This window comes from Montipora capricornis, chromosome 12, assembly GCF_036669925.1.
Source record: "Montipora capricornis isolate CH-2021 chromosome 12, ASM3666992v2, whole genome shotgun sequence".
Taxonomy (NCBI): domain Eukaryota; kingdom Metazoa; phylum Cnidaria; class Anthozoa; order Scleractinia; family Acroporidae; genus Montipora; species Montipora capricornis.
Window position 1 is genome coordinate 16,129,340 of NC_090894.1, and position 14,357 is coordinate 16,143,696.

Consider the following 14,357-nt stretch of genomic DNA (forward strand, 5'->3'; position numbering starts at 1 on the left):
AAGCATGGTTTGGTTCACATAAAATATCAAGGAGATTACTTTCCACTTACATACCTGACCAGATACTGGAACAATTATAGAGCATGCATAAATTGTTTCCTGAATCCATGAAGGTGAACTTTCACTCGTCTTTTGTCATGTCCTAATACCACTGTCCACTCTTTGCAGTTGCCAGCCTTTGCCACTGGTTGGATCAATCATTTTCCAGTTGTATATGCATCTTATTCATGCAAATTTAGTTTTAACAAATATCATTGAAAAACTGTGTGTGACATTTGCAGACTGCAGACTGGCACCCATTTTAAAATGGTTAGCCTTCAATAACTGTGAGTTAAATTTAGTCTGTGGCCTGTGGTCTGCAGTGTAGTCTGCAAATGTCGCACACTGTTAAAAAAACAGTTGCATGCCATGACAAATATTAACACAATTCAAAGTGTGACTTGACTTCATTGTATGACTGACAAATTTACAGCTCGTCCTTCCCCGTGGGCATATTATTTAACTTATTTTTATGAACAAGTAAGTCTTAAAAAAAGTAAAACCTTTAAATGTTAACTTTGCTTGGGATGTTTTTTTAAGCAAGAGCTCAAATCATTGCAAAAAATGGCTGCCCATGTGATCTGATTAAAAATGGTTTAGTAATAATTAAAGGACTTCTAGTACCAGGGCATCTTCGATTAGTCAATGGAACAACAAGTGGGCCTTTCCTTTTAATTTCCTGTCCTGATGCTCTTAGTATCGCAGCTATATTTCTTGTCAGCCTACCGGTATATCACGCTTATGTTATAGATACATACTTCTTTCAGATCCTGGATTTTTTTTCCGTATTGGAGTTGCTTCTTGCGGATCTTCCTGAAAATCGAAGAGGACATGTTAATTAACTTTGATGTACACTTCAGTTCTCGCACAATATTATTGTATTGTCTTGTATCCAGTTATTTTTGGAATGAAGTAAAGTTTATTGATCATGATCCTCATTGGTACACACGCAGAGTCAAAGAGGTGATTCACGTAAGACTTCACCCTAACAACATCATCAGGGAGAGTGGAATAGAAATTCCGGAAGCATGGATGCCTACGATCAAAAAACACAAAAAAACACAACAACAGGAGAACTGTACGACAGTGGACCACCAAACGAACAACAAACTGAAACAGCGAGGATCGAAATGCACCGATCACAGCTGCTGAAAACCAACCAATCACAGCGGAGCATCCTGCTTAAAAGGTGACGTGTAAGCAGTCGAATTCATCGCCTGATGAAGACTAGCAGTATGCAGTCGAAACTTCGCAATCTACATCACAAGTGACCACATCGTGAGACAAACGAGAAAACTTTATCATTACTGTACTTCACCATGATGAATAACAGCAACCTTTTTTTAAGACAATTATGAAGTTGTGCATCTATTCCAGTTTTCAAGTATATTTTCTTTGGCAACAAGTGTACATTGAAAAGGAAATACATGTACATGATGAAAACGTTTCTGTTATCTCGAATGTACTTTAACATGATGATAACATGTAATTATAATAATTTGTTGTTGAAATTGAGAAGTCAAGATGATTAAGATATAAAAATCACAACAATTTTATCACAAGTCAGCCTTAGTTAAAACAACAAACACAGGATCAAAGTAAAATACAGAAAGCTGAAAATGACGTAATGATGTCTTAAGTTCTGCTTTTCTTAATAGAACAGGTGCTCCCAGTATTTTAAGCTGTGTTCCTAACATTTTCTGCTGTGCACCTAAAATTTTGGCAGTGCACCTAGAAATATACAATTGGTAGCACAAGTGCGCCCAAAGCCAAAAATAAACTTTGGGTCCTGGGGCCTGTTTCTTGAAAGTCCCGAGAACTTTTCAGGCCCGAAAAGCCAGTCGTCAAACTGCAATCTGCTTATTTTGAAAAGCTGATCCTTTAACATGTTTTTAATGTAAGAAAAACTAAGAGGATTGCGAAGTTTGATGGCTTCGAACCTTGGCGTTGCGAAGATATAGAGGGAATTGTGGCACCCGAAATATCGGTAGGTCCAAAATCTTTCGGATTTTTGAGAAACAGGCCACTAGTCTCAATCCCTCATTAAAATATACTTCAAACTTTATTAGCTTTATAGTGAAAAGAATTGAATTCTAAAGGAGATATCATGAACTTAAAGTAAATCATCAGTTTTCAAAGTTATCAATCATTTTCCAGTTGTATATGCATCTTATTCATGCAAATTTAGTTTTAACAAATATCATTGAAAAACTGTGTGTGACATTTGCAGACTGCAGACTGGCACCCATTTTAAAATGGTTAGCCTTCAATAACTGTGAGTTAAATTTAGTCTGTGGCCTGTGGTCTGCAGTGTAGTCTGCAAATGTCGCACACTGTTAAAAAAACAGTTGCATGCCATGACAAATATTAACACAATTCAAAGTGTGACTTGACTTCATTGTATGACTGACAAATTTACAGCTCGTCCTTCCCCGTGGGCATATTATTTAACTTATTTTTATGAACAAGTAAGTCTTAAAAAAAGTAAAACCTTTAAATGTTAACTTTGCTTGGGATGTTTTTTTAAGCAAGAGCTCAAATCATTGCAAAAAATGGCTGCCCATGTGATCTGATTAAAAATGGTTTAGTAATAATTAAAGGACTTCTAGTACCAGGGCATCTTCGATTAGTCAATGGAACAACAAGTGGGCCTTTCCTTTTAATTTCCTGTCCTGATGCTCTTAGTATCGCAGCTATATTTCTTGTCAGCCTACCGGTATATCACGCTTATGTTATAGATACATACTTCTTTCAGATCCTGGATTTTTTTTCCGTATTGGAGTTGCTTCTTGCGGATCTTCCTGAAAATCGAAGAGGACATGTTAATTAACTTTGATGTACACTTCAGTTCTCGCACAATATTATTATTAGCCATTAACTTTTTCGGCCATAAAAGATAAGAAAAAAATTGACCAAATTTTCTCACCTTGCTATCAAAGAAAAGCGCATAGGTGAGATAAGCAATAACTACACCAATTAAAAACAGATAAAGCAACCACAAAAGAGAAATCATAGCTGGACTTCAAAAGACTATCTGACCATCTGTACGAGTACAACTCGTTTATTTTTCGCACAAGCAAGGGGTCTTATGACTGAGCTTAGGCTTACGTCAAGTTGTTCGCTACGTAAAGTTTTTGGGCTATTATCAGTTAAAGACTTACATTACTTCAAAAGAGACCTATGGACTGTTACGTCTCAGCTGTCTCTCAGCTGATTTGACCTTTATCAACTCGTTTGATTTCTGTCTCTCAGCTGTTTTCGTTTCGAAGTCAAAGTTCATGTGACGTTGAGCCCACGAACAATTCCGATCACCAGCGTCGCGTGACGCGTGACGGTAAGTACTTAATGTCTCCCTAAAGGGTATTATTATGTATTTAAATATAAGGTATTTATAGTGTATTTAATATAAATTAGCCCTATATACTCATATATACCCTTATATACCCCTATATACCACTATATGCGCATTTTATAGACCCCTATATACCCATGTATACCCTTATATACCCACGTATACCCTTGTATACCCTCATATACCACTATATACCCATGTATGCCATTATATACCCCTGTATACCCACGTATAACCTGGTCAAGGGGAACGAAGATGCTTGGTAAGAGGGTGTGACGGCCCCTTAACCATATGTGACAAATCCCAGGTCTACTCACAGCTCCAAACCTCGGTAGTCAATATAGCAAAAAAATTATATGGCTTATATCCATGGATATTCAAGGGAAAAATCATTTTATTTGTCGTATGGTAAGCACTGGAGTCGCAGATTACAAAGTGAGCGCATGCGCCCTCCTAAAATTAACATACATACAATCATAAGCTATATTTCATCTCGAATTTCAAAAAAACGAGAAGAGATAATATCTTCGAGACATAACATTTAAAGCTAAAATACATAGCATATACAGATACCTACTAAATACATAATACTAAAAGATATATTCATTAAAAAGAAAAGCCGCTGTACAAAATGCGGCCCTGGATTCTCTTTTAAAACCAGTAAACTCATAGGTACGGATAAAATCAGGTAGCGCATTCCGCAACTTAGCTGATACGTAAGAAAAAAGAAAACTAAGACCATAACTGGTTGTTCCAGGTTTATTGAGGAACAGCATGTGATTTCCGCGACGATCATGCATAAGAAGGGGACGGGAGAGAAAACGTATTTTTCATGTAATCAGAAAAACCCTTTCTTCAAAAAAAAAAACAGCAAAAAAAAACAACAACAAAAAACCACATACTTTTATCAAGTAATACGAGGAAATTTTGAATGCGCTTATTGCACAGAGATGTCGAGCTTGACTTTCGTAGTAAGAGGACAGGTAATCTGCAAATATAAATATCGTTATTCTCTTATTTACATTATTATACCGTTTCTTTGACACGAGAATTACAGCGAAAGGAAAGCACAACTTTGTCGCGAATTTTCTATGATAAAAACTTGTTCAGAAATCCAAAATCTACGTTAACAGCACACACCAAGCCTACTCCTGAGTATCTGGCTAGGAAACATTTCCTCTGGCCGCGCTTCAGCCATTCGATGAGGGCCAGTCTCGTGCTTCTTAAGTTGCCTCGCTCATGCCCAAAAAGAATTCTGGGTAATTCTGCCATTTCATGACAAGGGAAGACTCCCGATTCTCATTTCATAGTTTTTTTTCATAAGCGTCGGGCCACCCAGTCCTACCAGCAAAATAACGCATCGATTGAAGGTTTTAGCTTTCAAAACTTGCCCAGATTGTGTCAGTAGGTCCTGGAATTGGTCAACAGAAAGGCCAGAGAGACAACTTCACTCGTGAACCGCCATGTTTACAGCAGAGCATTTTAGGCGTCCCAGTCTGCATGAAACCATCTCTCGCCTCTGTCTGAGACAAGACCAGACACGCACGGTTCTTACGTTACGTTTATGCCTACAAGATCAACCTAAATGTCAATGGCTGGAAAAAACAAAAACAAAAAAAAGAAACCAGCATGTTAATTTTTTTTGGTAGGCTAGGTATCGAAGAGCCAGAAAATTTGCTGCGCATGCGCTGACGGAATGTAAATTAAAGAAATTAAAGCAGAAACAGGAGCAGGAGGGTTATGGGCTCCTGATTAAAGACAGATTCTTTCAAACCAATGATTAAAATTTATTTGACAATGAAAGCCATTTAGTTGTGTAAACGTGATCGTCAATTTGACTTTTGAAATGAGACGCTTGGTGGTAATCTTTTAAAATGGCATGCCCCCAGTGGACACTCCATCCTAGAGAAAGTGGTTGTTGGGCCTCTTGTTACTCTTCTCAAACCAGTCACCAGTGGAGCTCCCTCCCCCTTCAACTCAGAAATTGCGATAAACGCATTCACGTTTTATAATGATAAATACATATTTTTCAGTTGTGAAGGGTTTTTCTTATTTCTTAATTTTTTTACGCGGTCTTTCGTATCTACTCCTTGAGCCGGCTCGTATATGTTTATTCACAATTTCGTATTCATTTCTTTGTTTTAAAAAGTCGTTACGTAATAACGGATTGAGATAAATTCATTTCCGTGGAAGAATTTCATTATTTCGTTGAGGACGAGGCAAACTAGATAGGTAACAGTTATTCCCTGAAGCTTAAGTGGAGGTGAATAGTGGTGGATATTAACCGAGTCGCGACTTTAACAGACACTGAGGTGACCAATTGTTTTATTATACACCACACAAAATAATCAGCAGAGTTTACTGATAAAGCGAAACAGGAAGCCATTTTGTTTTTTTCACGGTTTGAATGGTGCTTGCTATTCACCTCCAAGCTCGCCAATCAGAATGTGTGGTTTATACTAAATGATGATACTTAGTATACAAATGTTTAATTTGCACAAGACAGTTAAGTAATAATTTAATTGGAGAGTGCGCAGAGTTAAGTATATACTAGACCCTCCGTGAGGGTACACTGGGTTGCCTGTGGTACGTGCACCGTTCCAGACAATTTTTTTTAAGTTGGGGGGTCATTAAGACCATTTAAGGGGTCACCCAGAAGTCATACCAGCAGATGCCCTTTGGCTTACAGGTCCTCACACGTTCGTACGACGAAACAGATCTGTCCTTGCGTAATATGTAGCTCTAACAGTCCTCGATATTGTTTTGGTATTGTCTATCATTGTAGTGCCATGGTAGAAGTCTATGGTAAATAGCCTGAGAAGACATGGGAAGTGAGAAAAATTGGCTTCTGGGCTGACATGTTGATAAACTTCTTTTCACCACAAGTTTAAGCGTGCTTTCTGAGCATCTGACAGCTTTGTAATACTAAAGTTTACTAAAGTTTACTTAAATATACCCTGTCCGGCGGGGTTAGTGTCTGAATGGGTGACCAAAACCATATACCCCTTCGTACAACAGAAGCATTGGACCGAAAATACTATTAACGCTAACAAATGCAAACTCAGCAAGGTACAGATTTTGTTAGCTTGCTTTATGCAAAAACAAATATTGATGCAAAAGTAAATAAATATTGATACACAGTTTTTAGAAAGAGCAGAAGGAAGTTTCCAGGACGGTCGCTCAAGAATAACATATTTACGACATGAAAACAACATTAATTTTGAACCGTGAATATAGAATATAAAGAGTTACGATCAGCGACAAACATTTTGGGAGATTTTTGCTACGTTCAATTTTGTTATTGTACGTTTTGGCTGCACAAATAAATTGCAAAATCGAAAGTGACATCGCCGGAATTCAGCGGGCGCCGTGATTAAGTTTCCACGGCATGTTTACTTGCCAAACAGTGAAGCATCTGTGTCAAATGATGGCAAGATACCGGGTTTTCGTAAGTTTCTTTTTCTGTCAAGTGTTATAAAGTTTGACAATAAATGAGCGAATTCAAAACAAAGATCACAATCGCCCACCATTGTTTCTGCAAAGTCAAAAATTTGCTCTCCAAGACGAGGTTATTTATCACCAGGTAATTCCATCATTTTGGAATTAGCAGCTACTTTATTATTCACCGGCGTCACAATTTTTTGCTGATTTTGGGGCTCATTTTGTTGAAACTCAAGCACGCTTCCAACAGACCTGTTTATTTCCATGAAACCTTTCCTGCTTACAGAGCAATACTAAAAATATCCTCCCGTATCACGTTTCAACCTTAAGCTCGAAAATTCAATACACAACATGATATTATAATTCACAAAGGTAGAAAATATCACAGAATCCTTTTCCAACGAAACATTTTATTGAAACAAACAACATAAGATGCACTAAAACGTCATTCGCATTGCAATGACTTTCCACGCCATTGCTGGTTAACGAGAATAACAAACTCACGAGGCAGAATGTATATTTATATTTAATTAAGTTAGCACAACAGAAAAACGCTAACCTCAATTTGACACGAAAATGCTTTACTATTGCCATAAAAACTATCCAGTTAAGCTCGCATATTATAAAACATGATGAATTCATAAAGGCCACCTTTTCCAGCGAACAATTTTTTGAAACAAACAACATATTTGCTCTTAGAGGCGAAAACCTCTTCCTATTTCATTGCGTGCGTGAAGACAAGAAACTCAATCGTGTCAAATTACCATGTACTTCAGGTTGAAACCCTTTCCTGAAGAACGTTTTCCTTGAATAACAAGAAAATGCTTTACTATTGCCATAAAAACTATCCAGCACACATATCATAAAACATGATGAATTCATAAAGGCCACCTTTTTCAGCGAACAATTTTTTCAAACAAACAACATATTTGCTATTAGAGGCAAAAACCCCTTCCTATTTCATTACGTGCGTGAAGAGAAAAAACTCAATCGTGTATGCGCAATATTACAACAAACTAGAATTTCAGGATCAAACCGTTTCCATGAAGAACCTTTTCCTTAAATAATGAAGCACAAAATAGACGACAAGCTTTCTTTCAAATAATTCTTAGCTGTCACATTTCCATTTTTTTTTTTTACCTAAAGAGTGTGCAGATTTGATCACAGATCCACTTAAGGTGTTCGATTCTTTCTCTATCTTTGTTGAACCCATAAGTTACCAGAGAATTTTCCATTTGGTTTCAGTGTTCTACATAACAGCACACTTGGCAAAATCTTAGAAATGCAGCTCACTTTGATTTCGGCTCGACGGGCGACAGATTGTTGTCGAAGTCCATTACTCGTCGCTTTTAAGATTCCACCGCCTGTCTTGTTCCGTATCCAAATGACTTGCCATTATTGAGCTTCATAAGGGTATATTTTGTTCAAAGATCCACTAAAACGCCATTCGCGTTACATGACTTTCGACGCCATTGCCGGTTAAGTTTATCATTCTACCGTGTCCACCAGAGAAATCTACGCATTTCCACTACCTCCGTCTATCCTAAGAAAATACGAGCAGAAGGCTCTATGCCCAAAGATACCACTTCGCAGTGGAGTGACAGGCAAGACTTTTACCGACACGGAAAAAAAAAAAAAAAGCAAACAAATCCCACCCACTTTCCCGGACTGGGTTTGCCATACTGGCAACATAGTAATAAGCTAAGGAGTGTACGAAATCTTTGTTCAAAATCCATATAGCAATGGTAAATAGTATTTAAACAGCGCGTTTTCCGGCAGTATGTGTATGTTTAATTGCCTTTTCAGTCATTGGATAGGGGAGATCGGAGAATGATTTGCATTCGTGTAATTAGCAGCTCTTCCATCTTTTAAGAATAAATCTCCTCCGGAGTTCATATATACGTCAATTTAAATGTCTTGTCAGCCTGAATTTACACTCAAACGAGTTCCTGCAAAATGCAGTCAAAAGTGGATAAGCTCGCAAGCTCAGTTCCCTGTCGTGATTCCCTTCTTTTCGCTGCTTCTTAAAGTGACTGCATCACTGGATTTTTGCTGTTTTCTGCTCAGTAATATTAAACGATGTTCAAGATCCTTAACCATTATTTCAAGACTCAAAGTGAGAAATTGAACAAATTGGCCATTTTTTTGCTGTAGTCTGTTACAGTCCTTGTAATGATCCGTAACGACAGGAGACAGTTAGTTGTCTAAGTGAAGCAACATTTCTCAATTTATCAAATTACAATGGCATTCTACAATGTGATCAAAATAGGCGTGGCAACCACTTTGAGTGGACAACTTCCACCATTGATGTCTTTCTCACTCATTTAAAGCATATGCCAACAATTGCCCATATATTTTCTGATATTTCTCCCTTCGAAAACTATTTCTCCCAACTTATTTCTCCCTTTGAAAACATATTCACCTGTCGCCTTACTTTGATGATTTTTCAATATCCTTTGTGTGTTGAAATAAGTACTTGCTGTGTCTTTTATTTCAACACACGAAAGATATTTAAAAACCATTAAACAAAGGAGACAGGTGAATTTGTAACTACCTTATCTAAAAATCTAAATACCATAATTTAGGATTATTCTTTTTAGTTATTTTAAATGGGTGTAAAGATCGGATTACTTTTCGCCCTTTAGCCCGGTTGAAAATAGATGGTTGTCTTTCTTTTTGACCCCGGAAATGAATTAATAATGAAAAAACAATTTGACGACGGATTTCCAATACTTCTTGGATGAAACTTCCACATTACTGACAGACACTCGCCTTATTGTGAAACTTAGCCAGTACCGTTCAACTGCTTAGAACCAAAATCATGTTTCCAGCAAATACTTGCTTTAGAAACCTGCTTCGAAGAAACTGAATCAATATAATGGAAAGAAATACAAAATTGCTCAATTACTATTACTAGGGGGGAGGGATCTTTACCAAATCGCAATGGCATTCTACAAGGCGATCAAAATAGGCGTGGCAACCACTTTGAGTACCATTGATGTCTTTCTCACTCATTTAAAGCATATGTTAACAATTGCCCATATATTCTCTGATATTTCTCCCTTTGTAGAAACTGTAACAAATTCACCTGTCGCCTTTCTTTGGAGATTTTTCAATATCCTTTGTGTGTTGAAGTAAATACTTGCTGTTTCTTTTATTTCAACACACGAAATAAAAGCAAAGCGGCCTGCCTTAGAAACCTGCCTCGAAGAAACTGAATCCATATAATAGAAAGAAATGCAAAATTACTCAATTACTATTACTGGAGGGAGAGACCTTTATCAGCCGTGTGATAACTCTTCTGTGATAACTCACTTTGAACATGTCGATAAGATAGTTTAATGACTGCAACTTAAACACCATTTTGAATCGTAAGTTAAATTCATTGACTTTCAACAAGACAAGCCGCCAAATACCACGCAATCATTGCCTACATGTGGTTATTTTATTCTTGCGAATTTACAAGTCAAATTTTTGGAAGTCTTAAGTGATTTTAAAATCATAGGATTTGGAGTCATTTACCCATGCTGAATTAACGACAAAGGCGTTTATGCAATGTCTTCATTGTACTGAATTAATAACCAAGCCTTATAAGTGCATCATCAATTTTATTTCTGGATAACTCATTTGGTTTTGCTATTGTTTATCCACTGGATAGTGATTTATCCAGTGGATAGCATTATCCACCTTTTGAGCAACCGAGGCCAGAACTGTGACGTCTTCCAACATTGATGCCTATCTCACTCATTTAAAGCATATGTATTGACTATATAAGAAATGTTTGACAATGACGTATTTGAACGTCAAACGACGTTCACTAAAAACTTGATGAAAGTCGTTTGACGTTCAAATAAGTCAGTGTTTAACATTTCTTATAGTCATTAGGCAAATTCCTGACTGCAATTTCAGCATATTTCGTATATTGCATCAGGAACCTATGACCCGGAGCCTACAACTCTACTGTGTTCGTGTATAACGGCGTTTTCACAGACCGATTTATTTTTAGATTGAATTTCGCGCGAATGAGACTCCCACAGGAGCCCGATGACCAATTACAAGAAATTAAGCTGACGTCATAGGGTCACCAAACCGGAACTGGATTTGTTTTTTGACCTAATTCGCGGGAAGGGCTAGTCTAAAAATAAACCTACTTGTGAAAACGCCGTTTCACAGACGCTGTATGGAAGTTGCACGCTCCAGATGGGCTCCTGATTGCGTATATTCTCTGATAGTTCTCTTTGTTTAAGAATTGAAAACAAATTCACCTGTCGCCTTTGTTTGATGATTTTTTAATATCCATCGGGTATTTAAGTAAATACTTGCTGTTCTGTAACTATGTGAAAATCGGAAAATGCTCCCTGTATTTGTATTATTGTTCATGTTTTGATCAGTACCATAATTTAGCATTTGTTTATTCTTTCAAGTTATTTTATATGACTTTAAAGACAAGACTTAAAAATCACCAGCTGGCTTTCACCCTTTCGTCCGGTTCAAATTAAATGGTTGTTTTTGACATGAATAAACATACCTTTGCCACAATGACGATTTCCTTGACTTTTTAGATGAAAGTTTTAAATTACTGATTGAAACACGTCAGGATCAGTGGTATAAGTGCTCTAATAAGTGCGACCATCACTTCAATCAATTAATTCATTGCAAACAAATAAGACAAAAGTCACCCCTTGTACACGAAAGGGCGTCGACTCGTGGTTATATCACTGATCAGCAAAATGGTTTCTTCTTCAACGATAATCGCAGACGGGTCCCCTCTTTATAAAGAACTCGCTACGCGTTCGATTTCCTCCACTATTGGCGAATCGTTTTTACACGCTTTTATCGTATCCGTCGGCACTCTTGGTAACGTTGCAGTGTTGTTGGTATTGTATAAAAATCCCCGACTGTGTAACGTTACCGCTTATTTTGTGATTTCCTTGGCCATATCTGATGTCATCATGTTGGACATCTGTGCACCATTTTCTATTGGTGTTCTAATCGTTGGAGATTGGATTTTTGGGTACCTTATTTGTCAGATCCAGGGATTCCTTGTTATGTGGGTAGCTTGCGCTTCACTCGGCACCCTTGCTTTGGTAGCGATAAACCGGTGAGTGAGAGTTCTTTCCTTAGTCAAAATTAAACTTGAGTTATTTGTCATTTTCCATCTCTTCTAAATCAGACAAAAGGAGTCACTGAGATTCCACCTCACCCAACGCAAGAATCTAGATAAAGCTCATCTCGCTTTGGAATGGAATTCGTTCAACTGCCGAAAAACGAAAAAAATGTGCCCTTAAAGGTTAATCTTTCCTGCTGTTTGTCAAAGTTTCTTTACAAATGTTCGCCCCAACAATTTGAAGGAAGTGTTTAAATGTGGCTTGATTTCACAACCTATCCTCTCTTTATTTTTGACAAGATTTCTGAAAAATAGTATAAGAGAAAAGCGTTAGACTACGAAACTGTCACAACAAAAACTGTGTTGACTCCTTTTTTGCTCTTACTCGTCTTTTTCTGGGGAAAACATACACTTTAACTTGAAATTATCTAACCCTAGCTTAGCGTTATTATTTTTGCATCTTCCCGGAAATATTATAGTAAGAGCTGATAATTTTCTTTATCTCGCAAACACCGGTTTTTTCATTTGTTAATTTCGGCGGTAACGTGAATTTGACATCTAGTCTAATTTAAATTCAAGAAAATGTAAAAACCATACCGTGTTTGTTTCGGTTCCCACGAATGAGAAGACATATTTGAGTCATAAAAATGACAGCACTTTGCAATTTCGTGCACTTCTGTCCCAGTAAAAGAATTAATATAAGCCACGTTTTCATGACAACTATTTCTCATCAAGTACTTCGCTGGTTTAGTGCTATTCACTAGTTTCACCGACTTTACAAAAACAATGAGAATAAGTTATTTAGCTTTATTATGGTAGGACCCTGAAGAGAGACCCTAAACCGAAGAAGCTGAAGCGAGGCCGAGACCTTTTTTTTACACGAGCGGAGCATTAAGCACTATATTCCCTTCTTTTAGGTATTTCCGCATCGTTAAATCCTCGATGTATAGAGTCATTTTCACTTCAGCCAAAGCCAAACTTATAGTCCTTGGAGGCTGGCTTGCGGCCTTATCAACTCCTCTGACATACACCGCCGCTGGTAAGGATTACGTGTTTCAACCCGGGAAATTCTTTTGTTACTTTGAGTCCAAGTTTTCGTTGCTGATTCTTCCATTCTACATCTTCATCGGAATATCATTGGTAATTTTGATCGTTTGCTACCTAAGAGTTTTCAAAGCGCTTAAAATCCATGAGAGAACTGTGGCAAAGAATCTCCGGAACGGAAATACAAGAAAGGTCTCTCTCTCATTAGAGGATATTAAGGTAACAAAAATCTTGTTTGTAACCGTGGTTGCCTTTATCTTCTGCTGGACTCCAATTTTAGTCCTGGATGTTGTGGATAACTTTCTCGGGTCGGGATGGGAATTGAACCGCGAAACCTATTACATGTATACTACATTTGGCATTTCCAGTTCAGCGATAAACCCCATCATTTACGGCGTCATGAATCCTTCTCATCGGAGAGCCTACTTAAAGTTGCTCGGAATTCATCGTGTGGGACGCGTAGACGTGGAAGTGCCAGCGAACGTACACGATCACCCAAGGACCAAGGCTGTAGAAACACATTTGCGGGAACTGGACAATTTGTCGATCAGCTGAACCAGAAACCTTGGACAAACTCACCGGAATTGTCTGCGTTTTGATGTTTCCGGTTGCTGCTGTACAGTGAGGACACTCGAACCATGAACACTTGATATTTGTTTCTACATTTTTTTTAGTGACTATAGAATGTGGGCTCGTCCTTTTGACAAGAGTATTAAATGTTTTTACACTTACAAAATGCTATACATGTAACACTATACATCATAAGAAGAGGCTTTATTTCTTAGTCGTCGAAAAAAAATGTACACAAAAATGTCAAGTGTTCATGGTTCAAGTGTCCTTACTGTAATGATTAAATAATTTTCTTTGCTTTATTCTATAGAAAAATTCATTGCCTAACTAGTGAATTCCACGGTAAATTTTACGCTAAAAATGGATATCGCATGAATCACAAAGCGATGAGTACGATATTTGATGCATCAAATTTCCTTGATCATCGAATTTTTTGACTCGTCACTTTTTGTGATGCTCGGTCGGCACTGTTGACTAAACAAGAGGCGAGGCTGTGTTTTTTCCCGCAGAATCTCGCCGTGATCTAAAGCATGTCGGGGAGCGACGGAGGTGAGCTAGGGAATGCTTAATTTTCTACGGAATCACTTTGTTAAGGCAAGCAACAGAGATAATATCAGTGGTCAGTAACCCACAGAGCAGAAGCAGTGACTCATTAAGCCTATCAAGCACATCAAGCACACCAAGAACTGATGCTATCACAATATCATGATAATATCGAAATATTGATTTTAATATCATAATCTCAAATGTTTGCCTGGATGTGATCAAGTGTTGAGGGGCTTGATATTTTGATATATCATGTAT

The 14,357-nt window shown here is 37.6% G+C and overlaps 3 protein-coding genes across 7 annotated transcripts in view; 1 reads left to right on the forward strand and 2 right to left on the reverse strand.

Annotated features, from left to right (window-relative positions):
• LOC138027416 (uncharacterized) overlaps positions 1-872 on the reverse strand; it is a 3,261-nt gene extending 2,389 nt beyond the window's left edge. Inside the window, exon 1 of the mRNA XM_068874989.1 lies at positions 798-872. Within this exon, the coding sequence (XP_068731090.1) occupies positions 798-872 (75 nt within the window). The remainder of the gene's footprint in view (positions 1-797) is intronic.
• Positions 1-3,300, reverse strand: part of LOC138026298 (uncharacterized) — a 63,910-nt gene extending 60,610 nt beyond the window's left edge. For 2 of the 5 annotated variants that reach the window (XM_068873591.1, XM_068873589.1), the window contains exons 1-2: positions 2,966-3,119; positions 2,786-2,840 (exon numbers count right to left, since the gene is read on the reverse strand). In XM_068873591.1, the coding sequence (XP_068729692.1) occupies positions 2,786-2,840; positions 2,966-2,988 (78 nt within the window). In that variant the 5' untranslated portion in view covers positions 2,989-3,119. Of the gene's footprint in view, positions 1-2,785; positions 2,841-2,965; positions 3,145-3,200 lie in introns of those variants that run through there. The other 3 variants (XM_068873592.1, XM_068873590.1, XM_068873588.1) reach the window with 3 other exon arrangements.
• Positions 3,301-11,562: 8,262 nt separating this feature from the next.
• LOC138025479 (melatonin receptor type 1A-like) lies at positions 11,563-13,538 on the forward strand. The gene is made up of 2 exons (XM_068872680.1): positions 11,563-11,933; positions 12,857-13,538. Exons 1-2 carry the CDS (start codon positions 11,563-11,565, stop codon positions 13,536-13,538), a joined length of 1,053 nt encoding a protein of 350 aa, XP_068728781.1.
• The last annotated feature ends 819 nt before the right edge of the window (positions 13,539-14,357 follow it).